The 12,156-nt window shown below is 42.7% G+C and overlaps 2 protein-coding genes and 1 long non-coding RNA gene across 6 annotated transcripts in view; 2 read left to right on the top strand and 1 right to left on the bottom strand.

Moving 5' to 3' along the window:
* WDR76 (WD repeat domain 76) overlaps positions 1-1,805 on the top strand; it is a 43,566-nt gene extending 41,761 nt beyond the window's left edge. For all 4 annotated transcript variants that reach the window (XM_027870205.1, XM_027870206.1, XM_027870204.1 and 1 more), the window contains one exon: positions 1,251-1,805. In XM_027870205.1, the coding sequence (XP_027726006.1) occupies positions 1,251-1,506 (256 nt within the window). In that variant the 3' untranslated portion in view covers positions 1,507-1,805. The remainder of the gene's footprint in view (positions 1-1,250) is intronic.
* An 865-nt stretch (positions 1,806-2,670) lies between these two features.
* Positions 2,671-7,781, top strand: LOC114049031. The gene is made up of 3 exons (XR_003569828.1): positions 2,671-3,721; positions 6,569-6,670; positions 7,392-7,781. It is a non-coding gene; the product is annotated as an uncharacterized LOC114049031 (long non-coding RNA).
* Positions 6,666-12,156, bottom strand: part of FRMD5 (FERM domain containing 5) — a 362,872-nt gene continuing 357,381 nt past the window's right edge. The window contains exon 14 of the mRNA XM_027870215.1: positions 6,666-7,296. Coding sequence (XP_027726016.1) covers positions 6,719-7,296 — 578 coding nt within the window. The 3' untranslated portion in view covers positions 6,666-6,718. The remainder of the gene's footprint in view (positions 7,297-12,156) is intronic.

The following is a 12,156-nucleotide window of genomic DNA, read 5'->3' as shown; positions in this document are numbered from 1 at the left end:
TGTGTGTGTGTGTGTGTGTGTGTGTGTGTATGTGTATGTGTGCGCGCGCGCGCGCTTTCTTGTGTTGTTCTGCTCCTGTCCTGCAACAGAATGTAATCCCCCTTTTAGTATAGAGAATGTTTTGCTTTTTTATGTGTCTGTCCCTACCCTGAGGACTGTGACTTGCAGGTTTGCCTAGTGAGAGTGTGTGTTCCATCTTGGTTTGGATGTTTTTGATCATTTGTGTGGTTCACAGTGTTTTCTTGCTAAGAGAGTCAGTGTGGTATAATGGGTAGAGGGGTGGGCTTGGAGTCAGGAAGACCTAGGTTCAGGTCCTGCTTCTCATGCTTTACTAGCTGAGGAACTGTGCACTAGGCAGACACTTTACCACTCAGTGTCCCGTTCTCTGAACTACAAGTTAACAGACACATTGCCTTGGAGCTGCATTAATGTAGGGGAAAAAAATAATTAGAGTAAAATTCAAAGGCATATTAGGGGGAAAGTCTGAAAGGGGAAACTTTCTCTGTTTCCCTCTTTAAATTGCATTAATTTGTTTATCAAGCACTTTTATACTTTATATTTATTACCATGTGTCTTTTCCTTTTTCCTAAGATTTACTGTGAATGAATATTCTGTGGCTTTGTATTTTCATTGTTTACTGAATAGCATTCGAGTCTCCTTGGTTCATTTTTTTTTTTTTTTTTTTTGTGAGGCCAGTTGGGGTTAAGTGACTTGCCAAGGGCCACACAGCTAGTAAGTGTCAAGTGTCTGAGGCCAGATTAGAATTCAGGTCTTTCTGCCTCCAAGACCAGAATGCTATCCACTGTGCAACCTAGCTGCCCCTTTGGTTCATATTTTAAAAAAGGGTATTTATTAAGGACCTTAGTATTGAATGAGAAAATGCCTCATTTCTTTACCCTAGCCCCAAAAGAATTTCAATTTTTAAAGTCATGTCCTCTGCAGAAATGCTACAAGATAGAAGTACTAAGGATTACATTGACCAACCAGCTAATTTAAACACTTGGTTAAGGTGTCTTGAACTACCATTATGAACAGGGAGCTCTTCCCGTAAGCCTCCCAGAAGAGGCAGGTATCCATGAAAGAAGTGTGGCTTTTGTTCCTAATTGAGGCCAACACAAGTTACTGTAATGATATGTGACAGAGCATCGATAGCTCCTTGCAGCAGTGTTCTCTGTGCCCATGTTAGGTCTATGACTCTTTTTATTTCTTGACATACTTACACCCTTTGAAAAATACTGTTTTCTGACCAGGCATAACAACAACACAGGACGGTGGTTGACCAGGTTCAGAGCTGTGTGGGATCCAAAGCAAGAAGACTGCTTTATTGTTGGCAGCATGGCTCATCCAAGAAGCATAGATGTGTTCCATGAGAGCGGAGAGCTGGTGCACTCTTTTATCCGTGAAGAGTGCCTTGCCTCTGTTTGTTCCATCAACGTCACGCACCCAACTCAGAATATTTTGGCTGGGGGGAATTCTAGTGGGAGAATCCATGTTTTTAAGGGTTAAAAAAAAGTTGCCAAGGTTTTGCTTTGACTAGATTGGATTATTTTGATTTAGGTAATGCCCAAGGGGCATTGATTTCTAGTCTTATAACACAGTAAGTTGCTTTGTAAATGTGATAATGCCAAAATGAGCAGTATGCACTTTCATTTTTTGGGAGAAGCAATAGAAATCTTGAGTTTTTTTTCCCTGAAAGTTGAGGGTGAGGATTTAGGGGGCTGATTTATGTACGTTTTATATAGACATGTTCTGAGGTACTAAGATGTTTTGAATAACCAGTATTAAAGTTTTTGTGACCTCATTGAGACTTAGTCTTAAGTCTTTAGATTTGCAATTTCCAAACTTATTTCTAGACTCATGCTGGAAGAGACCTTGAAAAATCATCTAGTCTTCTAATCAGAATTATTCTAGAGGAGGTATTACATGTCATTCCAGATACATAAGATCTGTTCCTTTATTTAATACCTCCAGTCTTTTAAAATAACCACTCTTAGGGGCAGCTAGGGGACGCAGTGAATAGAGCACCGGCCCTGGAGTCAGGAGGACCTGAGTTCAAATCCGGCTTCAGACACTTAACACTTACTAGCTGTGAGACCCTGGGCAAGTCACTTAACCCCATTGTCTAGCCAAAAACAAAACAAACAAAAAAAATAACCACTCTGAATCTGGGTGGGTTGGAGTTATTTCAGATTATGTACCTCTTAGGCTATTTGTTTATTTGTGCTGTTTAAATTTTTTCTTTCTTTTTTTTTTTTAAGTGAGGCAGTCAGGGTTAAGTGACTTGCCCAAAGTCACACAGCTAGTAAGTTTCAGGTGTTTGGTCTGAGTCCGGATTTGAACTCAGGTCTTCCTGACTCCGGGGCCAGTGCTCTATCCACTGTACCACCTAGCTGCCCCTCTGTTTAAATTTTTTAAAAAAGTGGTACTTTGTATTTTTACATCATTTACGTTTCCTGTTTTCCTCTCCTCCAAAGTGTCTTCTCTTTATAACAGAGACTGAAAAACAAAGACCCACAGAAAAAGTCTGATAGATGCAGAGCTGAAACAAAGGTGGGGGGAAATTCTGGCATTTATTTATTTTTGCTTTTTGGTGAGGCAGTCTGGGTTTAGGTGACTTGCCCAGGGTCACATAGCTAGTAAGTGTCAAGTGACTGAGGCTGGATTTGAAGTCAGATCCTCCTGACTCCAAGACCAGATCTCTATTTGCTGTGCCACTTAGCTGCCCTTGGTATTTATTTTTGTTGGAGTTTCTCTTTTTGGAACCTGTTGGAATATAAGTTAGGCTGAGTAGTTGCTGGTCTAGATTCCTTTCTGGTGGCTAGATTGGTGTCCATTCTTACTGTGGGATTTATACAGCTTTATACAAACAAGTCTCCTTCCTGTTTTTGCTGTTCTATTTGAGATTTGATTGTTTACCTCTGTCTTCCTTCCTCATTCAGTGGTGTCCTGGTCTTGTCTGTGGTTACCTTTAAAAATACCTAAGAATCCAGTGGAAAGTTAAGTATAGTTATGGCATTCCTGGGTGCCATGAATATATCAGATCCTTGTCTTAGTTCTTTGCAGAAAGGCCCAAATCAAACTGATGAACAGTAGCCTACGAACGTACACGTGTGTGTGTACCTCAGTTTTAATTGCTAGGTGTCTGTCTTTTCCCATAGTCCTTCCCAAATGGAACAGTACATCCCCTTATGTCCCAGCTGCTGTATGTAAGCCTTAAAACACCATAAGCAGGGCCATCAAAGGAATGCTAGGTTGTCAGTATGTTTCATAGGATTTAGGCCTTGAAAGGGCCTTAGAAATCATCTGATCTGATCTCATCTTTATCAAGATGAAGAAATGGGGTTCAAGAAAGTTGATTTGCCCCTGGGGCGTAACAGGTAATAAGTAGTACAGCTGGAATTTGAATTGACTTTAACTTTGGGGATCTCTTTTAACTACCCCTCCTTGGAGTTATTCATCTGAAACCCAGGAACCACAACCGTCATCTCAAAATGCTTCTAAGCACTTGAGGTCTTCACTGGATTCTAGGTGGAATGACATTTTTTACTCTCCTGTTTACAGGGTTGGTCCATTCCCTGTGCTTTTTATCATTCTCCAGTCACTGCTGGAAGCAATGGGGAGGAAGAGAGAAGGTATTTCCTTCATTCATATAAAACCAGGTGTCAGAGTAAGGTGCCCTCTCTCCTAAGTTCTAGCAACTGTCACCAGGCAGGGCCATAAGGTAAGCTATAGTTTGAGGAAGGGGATTTACAGTACTTCTCTTTCACTAGAACGTGTTAGGCGTGAAGTTCCACTTACAAGATAAATGATTTTTGACTACATTGTTAACAGACTTGCTGGAATTAAAAAAAAAAGACACAAGAAAAAAACAAACTCATTCATTTTTCATGATATTTAAATATTTATTTAATTTAAAAAATAGTCTTCATGGCACCAATGATTTTGTGATAACTACATACTACAGATGTAGAAAAAGGTACATCAATTGAAGGAAAATGTAACTTTGAAGATTTGGCACATGAAAGGTTAACATCTATTTTTATGAAACTAAGAAATTCACATTTGTTGTAGTTTAACCTTCTATTGCTTAAAGACACAGTACACTATTCTTTAATAAGAGTTTTGTTTCCTCTGATGGACAAAGCTCTGGAAACCAATGCTTTTCCTATAATGAGATAAAACTAATTGGAAGAGGAAATTGGGACCTTGTGGAACACATAATAAAACTGAGTTAAAAACACAACCAATTACTAAGGTGTGGGAGAAACACCATATGACATAAGTGAATGACAAAGGAGGTTTGTTATTCAGTCTATTTCAAAAGTAAATCTAAGGAAAAAATTCTGTCCATAGTTTTTGGGTTAAACTCTTCTTTTAAAAAAAAAAACAAAACAGTTCAATGGACAAAATCTCACAATTGGAAGTGGTGTAGCACTATTGTACCATTAGGACTCTAGACACAAGGAACACATTAGAAAATGAAATACTGCATCTTTAATGTGTAATGAAAACGGTCTGGTTTGAGACTATCACTTGCTGCATAGAAACACCATGTTACTACAGGCTGAGGTAGGAACACTACACTAAAAGTTAATTGTCTAAGTTGCATAAGACAGTAGATATCCATGTTAAAACCAGCCCCCTAGCTCCTGGCAGCCTCTTCTCACATTGTCTACCTTTCATTTGTAGTCCTATGCTAAAAAGCCTTCTTACAAATGGCAGCAACTCTTATGTGAAACCAAACTTGTATTCAGTGACCTCTATTTTCTCCCATCATTCTTGGTCTGTTTGCCACCCTGTCCAGAGGTCACTGCTAAAAAGGGTGTTGCTGGCAGGAAGGCTCTAGGACAATCTATTCTACCAGATCATCCTGTTCTTTCAGGGTTCAGACATCTTTAGTCTAGCATGGGGTGTGGTCACCACATAGCATGAGGTTTCCAAAGGGAAATGGTCACAGGTATCTTAATATCTCCTGCTCCTAGCATATAATTGGGTCTGCCAACAATAGCAGGAGAAGATTTTTAATGTTATAGATGAAAAAGCATCTTTCATAAAAACAATAAAATGGTATTTAAAAAAGCTTGTGCAACAGCCTTGATTTCTATTAAAATCATGGATCCAATTTCATCATTTCATTTGCTGTTTGTTCGCTGGTTTGTCTGAGTATGCAGCTAATGAGGGAAGATCTAGCTTGAAAACTGCTCATTCTGCTCCCCCTCTAGGGGTAGAAGCAGCTGCCATCTAAAATTTGTCTCAGGAACACAGCCACCAAGAGTCTTCCGTAATAAGGTTTGTTAGGCCCCATGTAACTTAGAAATCTCTCCCTGAGATGAAAGCAAGATCTTGTGCCTTTCTGAGCGTATGCCTTCCCTGCGTGTCTTAGGCAGGTGTTGTTGAGGCTTCCCTCAGTGAGGACGGTGGGCCTTCATTTTCCTGATGAAGAGGATGGCCCTAAAAGGCTGAATTCCAGTATTGACTCCACACTTTTAGTCCAGTTCTTTTACCTTCTAGACTTAGAAATTCCCCTTGACTGATTCTTCTGGCCTCCTCCATGGATACTGATGTTGGAATTCTGTTTTTCTGGAAGCTTTTCATCCTCAGGATCGATTTCTTCCTTGAACCATTTTGTAATCAGATTCTATTTGCTCACTCCACAAAGTAAAAAAAAAAAAGGTGATTAACAAAAAGGCATTTGGTTCTTAAATTATACATTGTGAAAGTGTCCTTTTTGGGTGGGTACAAAATATGTACCACTGAATCAAAGGTCTTTCAGATAACTAAACTATGATTGCTGCTACCTTTGCTTTTGCCTGAAATTCCTGAATGGGCAATCCATGGCCAGTACTTCATTTGCCTTAGTACTTTAATACCTCTGGACCAATGAAAAAAGGATTGAAGCTTGGGGGAAAAAATCCGCAGATGACTGAATTCATGTAACAGATACACTCTGGTGTGCACCAGGCTCTAGTCTAAGGGAACAGACTTACCCTACCCCTGCTGCTGCTGCTGCTGCTGCTGTTTCGGTGGCCCCTTCAGATGCCCACACTCTGCTCAGATTTGAAAAAAAAGAAAAGGAAAAAAAATAAATCCAACTCAGACCAATTGCTAAAGGGGTTGGTTATGTGAACCAGCTTTCCAATCTATTCAAAGCAGATGTCTGTTAGTGAAAAAGTTGTGTCTGGGAAGGGAGCCTGAGCAAATCCCCTTTTTAGAAACTGCTTCACCCCAAACACGTTCCTCTGAGGCTGCCGTGGCCAGTCCGCTAGCACTCGGTAGCACCATTACAAAGGCTCCTGCAGAATACAACAGTGCTCGTCCTTAACTAGTGTCCCATCTGCCAGGTGACACTAATGGAATAATCATTAGTTATAATAAAATAAATTCTTTTATTTGATGCTTTCAAAATAATACACATCTATGAAAATCAAAATTCAAAACCAGAAATTATCCTGCAAATTGGAAAGATGAAAAACAGAACCGCAGAGTCTTTCTTGAAAGAACTTCAGAAGAAAATGAGTTTCCCCGGTTTATTTAGGCAGGACTCAAGCCTATCCCTTTCTTCTCCCAGGAAACAACCCTCCTAGGCTGCAGTGTACTTGGAGTCATGAGAGGAGGACTTATATGTGCCGATGGTTCCGCGATGGGTCCCATTGCTGGGAACGAGTAGCAGGTATCTCCTCGGTCCACCTGGCTAGTTAATGGGAGGAGTCATACCTTCTCAGGTGTCAATGAGCAGGCTCACGACCGAGCGGATTTTGCAGGCAAACCATCGCCTGAGGGGATAAAAGTATTGATAATGGAACTGTTCAAATTCAGGGGTCTGGCGGATATCACGGAAAAAGGCAATGTCAAGGTCAGACTCAGTAAGGATGATCAGGAGGAGAAGCAAAACAAAGAGGAGTCCCACAGTCACAAGGAGCAAACGGAGGACACTTAAAACAAACTTATTCACCTGTTCTGCTTCTGGCCTGTTGTGGCCTGGACACAGGGCCTTCAGCTCGCCCCCTAGTGCCTCCACTTCTGCTGCGGTTGGGGTGGTGGCTTCTGATTCCTTCTCCTCTTCGATGCTGCAAGGGGCCCCATTGATCTGCCTTGAGAGCAGCATCAGCTCCAGGCTGTGCTCTGCCACGGGTGTGGGCAGCACACTGTCTGCCGGGCTGTAGGCCTCATCTGCTATCACTGCCACCCGCTCGCTACTGTCGGCCCGGCCGCTCCGCACGTGAGGCAGGAAGGTGTCGCTATGGGAGGTGGATCGAACTGGGGTTGAGTGAGCGCTGTCCCGAAGGGATTCCAGACCTAGGAGCAAGAAGAACATATAAACATGTGTGCTTCACGAGAGGCATCTTTGGCTAGCGGTTTAAAATGGGATCCAATTTTGTGCTTTGTTATAGGTCCTTGGACATAGTGATCCACATGGGGAAGAAGACCTGAGAACATCAGCTTATTTAGAGGAGATGCGAAAGAATTCTTTTCACTCCAAAGGGACCAACTTCAGTAATCACAGCTAGTCTACTTCATTCTTTACCTCTGGTTCTAGATTTAGTTAATTAATGGTCATTCCATTGCAGTGCCAAACCCAGGATATCTTGACCACCAGGGATTTCCTGAACTGCCTTGTCATCTTCCTTGGTGCACTGGGAATTGAAGGCAGGAAGGTATTCATACCTTAGACTGTGGTTTTGGGGACTAGGGTTGGAAAAGGATGTATTGCATATAGAAGTGACTTCCACAAAACACCTACTCAAAGTTCCTCTGAGTGCAGACCTGAAAGAATGCCTTGTCACTAATAAATGTAATAATGATAGCTCACAGTTCTCTAATGCTTAAAGCTTTAGTACGTACTTTCTTCCACAACATTCCTGCAAAGCCATACCCTACCTGCAGTGGCCCATTCTGGGCTAACACCCTAACTTGAACTTACAGGTTGGGTCTCTTGTTAAGATAACCACTCTAGGCTCAAGGATTTGTGGGTATGTAGTCTTAAAACTATGGCGTATGAGCCCCTATCAATGTGTTTTGCTTGTTTTGAGCCAGCCAAAGGATACAATCAGCTCAAAGCAAAGGCATTCATTGAAATAGCATACTCAGGACAGTAGCAGCAAGAGTTCTCCATGCAATCTGAAGCACAGTTTCTTATCAATACCCTGTTAATGGGACATTCGTGGACCCCTACTGTTCTACAGTACTTCCTCCTTTACAGATAAGGAAACTTAGAGAGTGGTTGCCAGACCAAAAAAATCAGTTCACTACTCCCTGATGTAATGAGGTTTCTATTGCTTTGAGCCCTTTTAAAGGTGCAAGTTCTGTATATCCCTCTCTCCTCATTCCTTATGGCACAAGGGTACAGGATCTGTTCATGAGCCTTGACATTTTATTGGGAGAGCCTTGGTAAGTACTCAGGCTATTAGCAGGGAATCATTGGTTTCAAAGCTCCTGCTACTATTAAGGATATACCGGACAAATCCATGGACAGACGCAAATACTAAGTATTCTGGAATAGCTCCTACATCTGCTCATTTGTTCAATCAATCAAAAATAAACATTGAGTGCCTGCTATATGCCACTCATTGTGCTGTGTGCTAGGGATATAAAAAGAAGCAAAAAACCCATCTCTGTTCTCAAGAACTTAATCTAATAGGAGAGACGATGTGCAAACAAATCTATACAAAGCAAGCTATATACAGGAAAACAATAGGGAAGGCACTAGAATAGAGAGGGGTTAGAGGAAAACTTCCTGTAGGAGGGGGTATTTTAGTTGGGGCTTAAGGGAAGCTGTAGTGGAGGAAGGAGAGCGTTCCAGGCTTGAAGGACAGCCAGAGAAAATAGAGCCATGAGATGGAATGTCTTATTCATGGTACAGCTAGGAAGCCAATGTCACTGGCTCAAAGAGTACATGTTGGTAAGTAAAAGGTAAGAAAACTGGAAAGGTAGAAGGGGGCATAGGTAGTGAGGACATTCAGATAGACAGTAGAAGTAGACTTTTTTCCCCCATTTCCCAAGAAAGATGTCCTCAGCTGAACCCCGAGGCCCTGAGCCCACCTTGTCCATTTCTTTTACCAGGAAATGGGACATGTGATCTGCTGTTCTTTCCCAATCCCTCTAATTCAATACATGTGAATTAAACAGTATTGAGCACTGTTATGGACATGTAAAAAGATAAGATAATCTTTGCTCCATCCATATTATTCCTGTGACTCCACTTCCTTCCCATTTTCCCCTCTAACTGTACAGCCTGGCTTCCAAAATGGCACTCTCCAAAGTTACCAAAGATCTCCTGATGGACAAATCTAATGGCTCAGTCCTCATCCTTCTCGATACTCTCTTCTCTGGGTTTCTGTGAAACTACTCTTGGTTCCTCATTCTCCCTTGCTGGGTCATCACTGAGGTATGCCCACTAATCATGGCTGTTCCCCTCTATTCTAGGCCCTCTTCTCCCTCTAGACTGTATCACTTGGTGATTTTATCAGCCCCTATGGATTCAATGATCATTTTTATGTTTATGATTTCCAAATCTTATCCACCCCCAGTCTCTTTGCTGACCTCCAGTTTTGCATCTCCCAGTGCCTATTGGACACCTCAAAGCAGATGTCCTGTAGAGGTCTTAAATTCAACACGTCCAAAACTGGATTTATTATCTTTTCCCAAAAACCTTCCACTCTTCCCAACTTCCCTATTACTGTTGAGGGCATCACCAAACTCAATTTGTTACCAAGGCCTGTATATTTTACCTTTGTAACATCTCTATAATATGCCCCCTTCTTTCCTCTGATACTGTCACCACCCAGGTTCAAGGCCTCATCTCATGCATAGATCATTGTAATAGCCTGTTAATGGGTCTGCCTGCCTCAAGTCTCTGCCCACTCCGGTCCATCTGCCATTTGGCCACCAGTGAACTCCAGTGGCTTCCTACTGTTTCCAGGATCAAATGAAAAGTTCTGTTTGGCATTAAAAGCCCTTCATGACCCCGCCCCCTCATGGGGTCTTCTTATACCTGACCCACTCTGTGACCTAGTGACATAGGCCTTCTGGTGCTTCCCTGCATCAGGCTCTCATTTTCTGATTCTGGGCATTTTCACTGACTGTCCCCATGCCTTTAATTCTCTCTCTCTTCATCACCTTCTCTGGTTTCCTTCAAGTCCCAACTAAAATCTCATGTTTTATAAGAAGCCTTTCCTGATCCCTTTTAATTCCAGTGCCTTCCCTCTTGATTCTTTCAAATTTAATCTGTATAGAGCTTGTTTGTACATTATTGTTTGCATGTTATATCCACCATTAGACCGAGCTCCTTGAAGCCAGTGACTGTTTTTGCTTTTATTTATCTCCCCAGTACTTAAGCGTAGTGTATGGCGTAGAATGGTCCTTAAGGACAAAGTCATGTGGACCAATAAAAGTGAAAAGTAAATGCCATTCTTGGGGACTACTGTAGGTCTAGACACAGGTTTGGATACATTTCAGGTTGAGCCCTGATGGGACTATCGATAAAACAGTCTGATCTGTCAGGATGATGCCCTAGACCTGGATCCAGCAGCTAGCTATGGTGGAGAAGGGAAGTGACCCAGATTCCACCCTCATTTTACCAGCGACAGCTAAGTCTTGAATCCTTGGGGTGTTGCCCTGGCTAGCGGGGAAGGGTCCAGGCAAAGACTCCATCTAAGAAGCTCAAGTGCAAAATCGGAAGCCAAGAGTGTGGCCAGTATGGGCCACAGGGTCATGAAGGGTCAGACGCGACTGAACAAGAACAATAAGAACCCCACCACCTACCCTGCCTATCTCACAGGGTTGTAAAGATGAAAGAGGGGAAAGATGTGGAAGTGCTTCAAAAGCTATTAGTGGCTCTCGAATTTTATTGGTCCATAGGTCTTTTTTCCTTCAGGACAAGCTTTTTATTCATCGGTTGGATTGAGAAGTGGCTGTGTATATATAGCCACACGAGGAGCTGGTGTGAATGGCTTAGCTGAGTCCTAGAAGACTGCTCCTGAAAGCTCTTGCTTGGTCGCCCAGGTTCCAGGGAGGAGAGAGGAAGGGTCAAGAGGAAAATGGACGGTCAAAAGGAGATTGAGGCTGTTAGGGCATGCCCTTCTTGTCTCTCTTCTCATGTCCATGCTCTGGACATTAGCCTTAGGCTCGTACAGTCACTTTCCCACTGTGCTCTACTTCTTACACTCTACCTACCTTTGGCACACATGACAGAGTTTAATCATCTGTCTTAAGCTATATATGGTGAGCGGCTCTTAGAGAGTGTGTTTCCCATTTTCGCGGTGTTTAATAGCTTTTGAAGCACTTCCACATCTTTCCCCTCTTTCATCTTTACAACCCTGTGAGATAGGCAGGGTAGGTGGTGGGGTTCTTATTGTTCTTGTTCAGTCGCGTCTGACCCTTCATGACCCTGTGGCCCATACTGTCCATGGGGCTTTCTTGGTAAAGATACTGGAGTCGTTTGCCATTTCCTTCTCCAGTGGATTAAGGCAAAAAGATGTTAAGTGACTTGCCCAGGGTCACATAGCTAGCTATGGGCACGTGTCTGAGGCTGGATTTGAACTCAGGTTTTCCTGACTCCAGGCCCAGCACTCTATCCACTGCACCACCTCAATGTTTCCAGGGTAGGTGTTACACATCCCATTTTATAGATGAGGAAAACGAAATTAGTGGACTTTGTTCAAGGCCGGACAAGGAGCTTGTGGCAGTGGTAGGACTAAAATTAGGTCTCAACATCTAGCCAGATGTTTTTTTTCTGCTACGTGGCGCTGCTCAGTGGCTGAGCTGAGTGTGCTAAATGACTCTAAATTTAATGGGAGGCAACAGATATGAACCAACCTCTAGGCTGGTAGCCTACTGCCTTCAGTTAACTGCCTGAGAAATTGTCCTGAAACAGTGTGAAGGTGACAGGCCCCATCCAGTATCACTAATCAGACTGTGATCTTCCTGACGTAGCATATCCATTTTGCTCAGTACAGTTTCCTCGTCTTGACCTGCTCGTGCAACTTGGCAAGCAAAGGGGTAGAGGGTGGGGGCAGTGATGGATTCATGAAGAGTGGCCCTAATGACCTGAGAGCTGCATGTTGTCAACTCTCTTCCTTTCCCATTCCATCTCTTCATTTCCTTTCCCTTTCTCATCTCACCTCACCCTTGACTAGTACAGAAGGTACCTGGCAGCAA

Source organism: Vombatus ursinus, unplaced genomic scaffold (assembly GCF_900497805.2).
Source record: "Vombatus ursinus unplaced genomic scaffold, bare-nosed wombat genome assembly UNPS02014794.1, whole genome shotgun sequence".
In the NCBI taxonomy this organism is placed as follows: domain Eukaryota; kingdom Metazoa; phylum Chordata; class Mammalia; order Diprotodontia; family Vombatidae; genus Vombatus; species Vombatus ursinus.
Note: the sequence above shows the minus strand (reverse complement) of the source record. Positions and strands in the feature narration are given on the sequence as shown.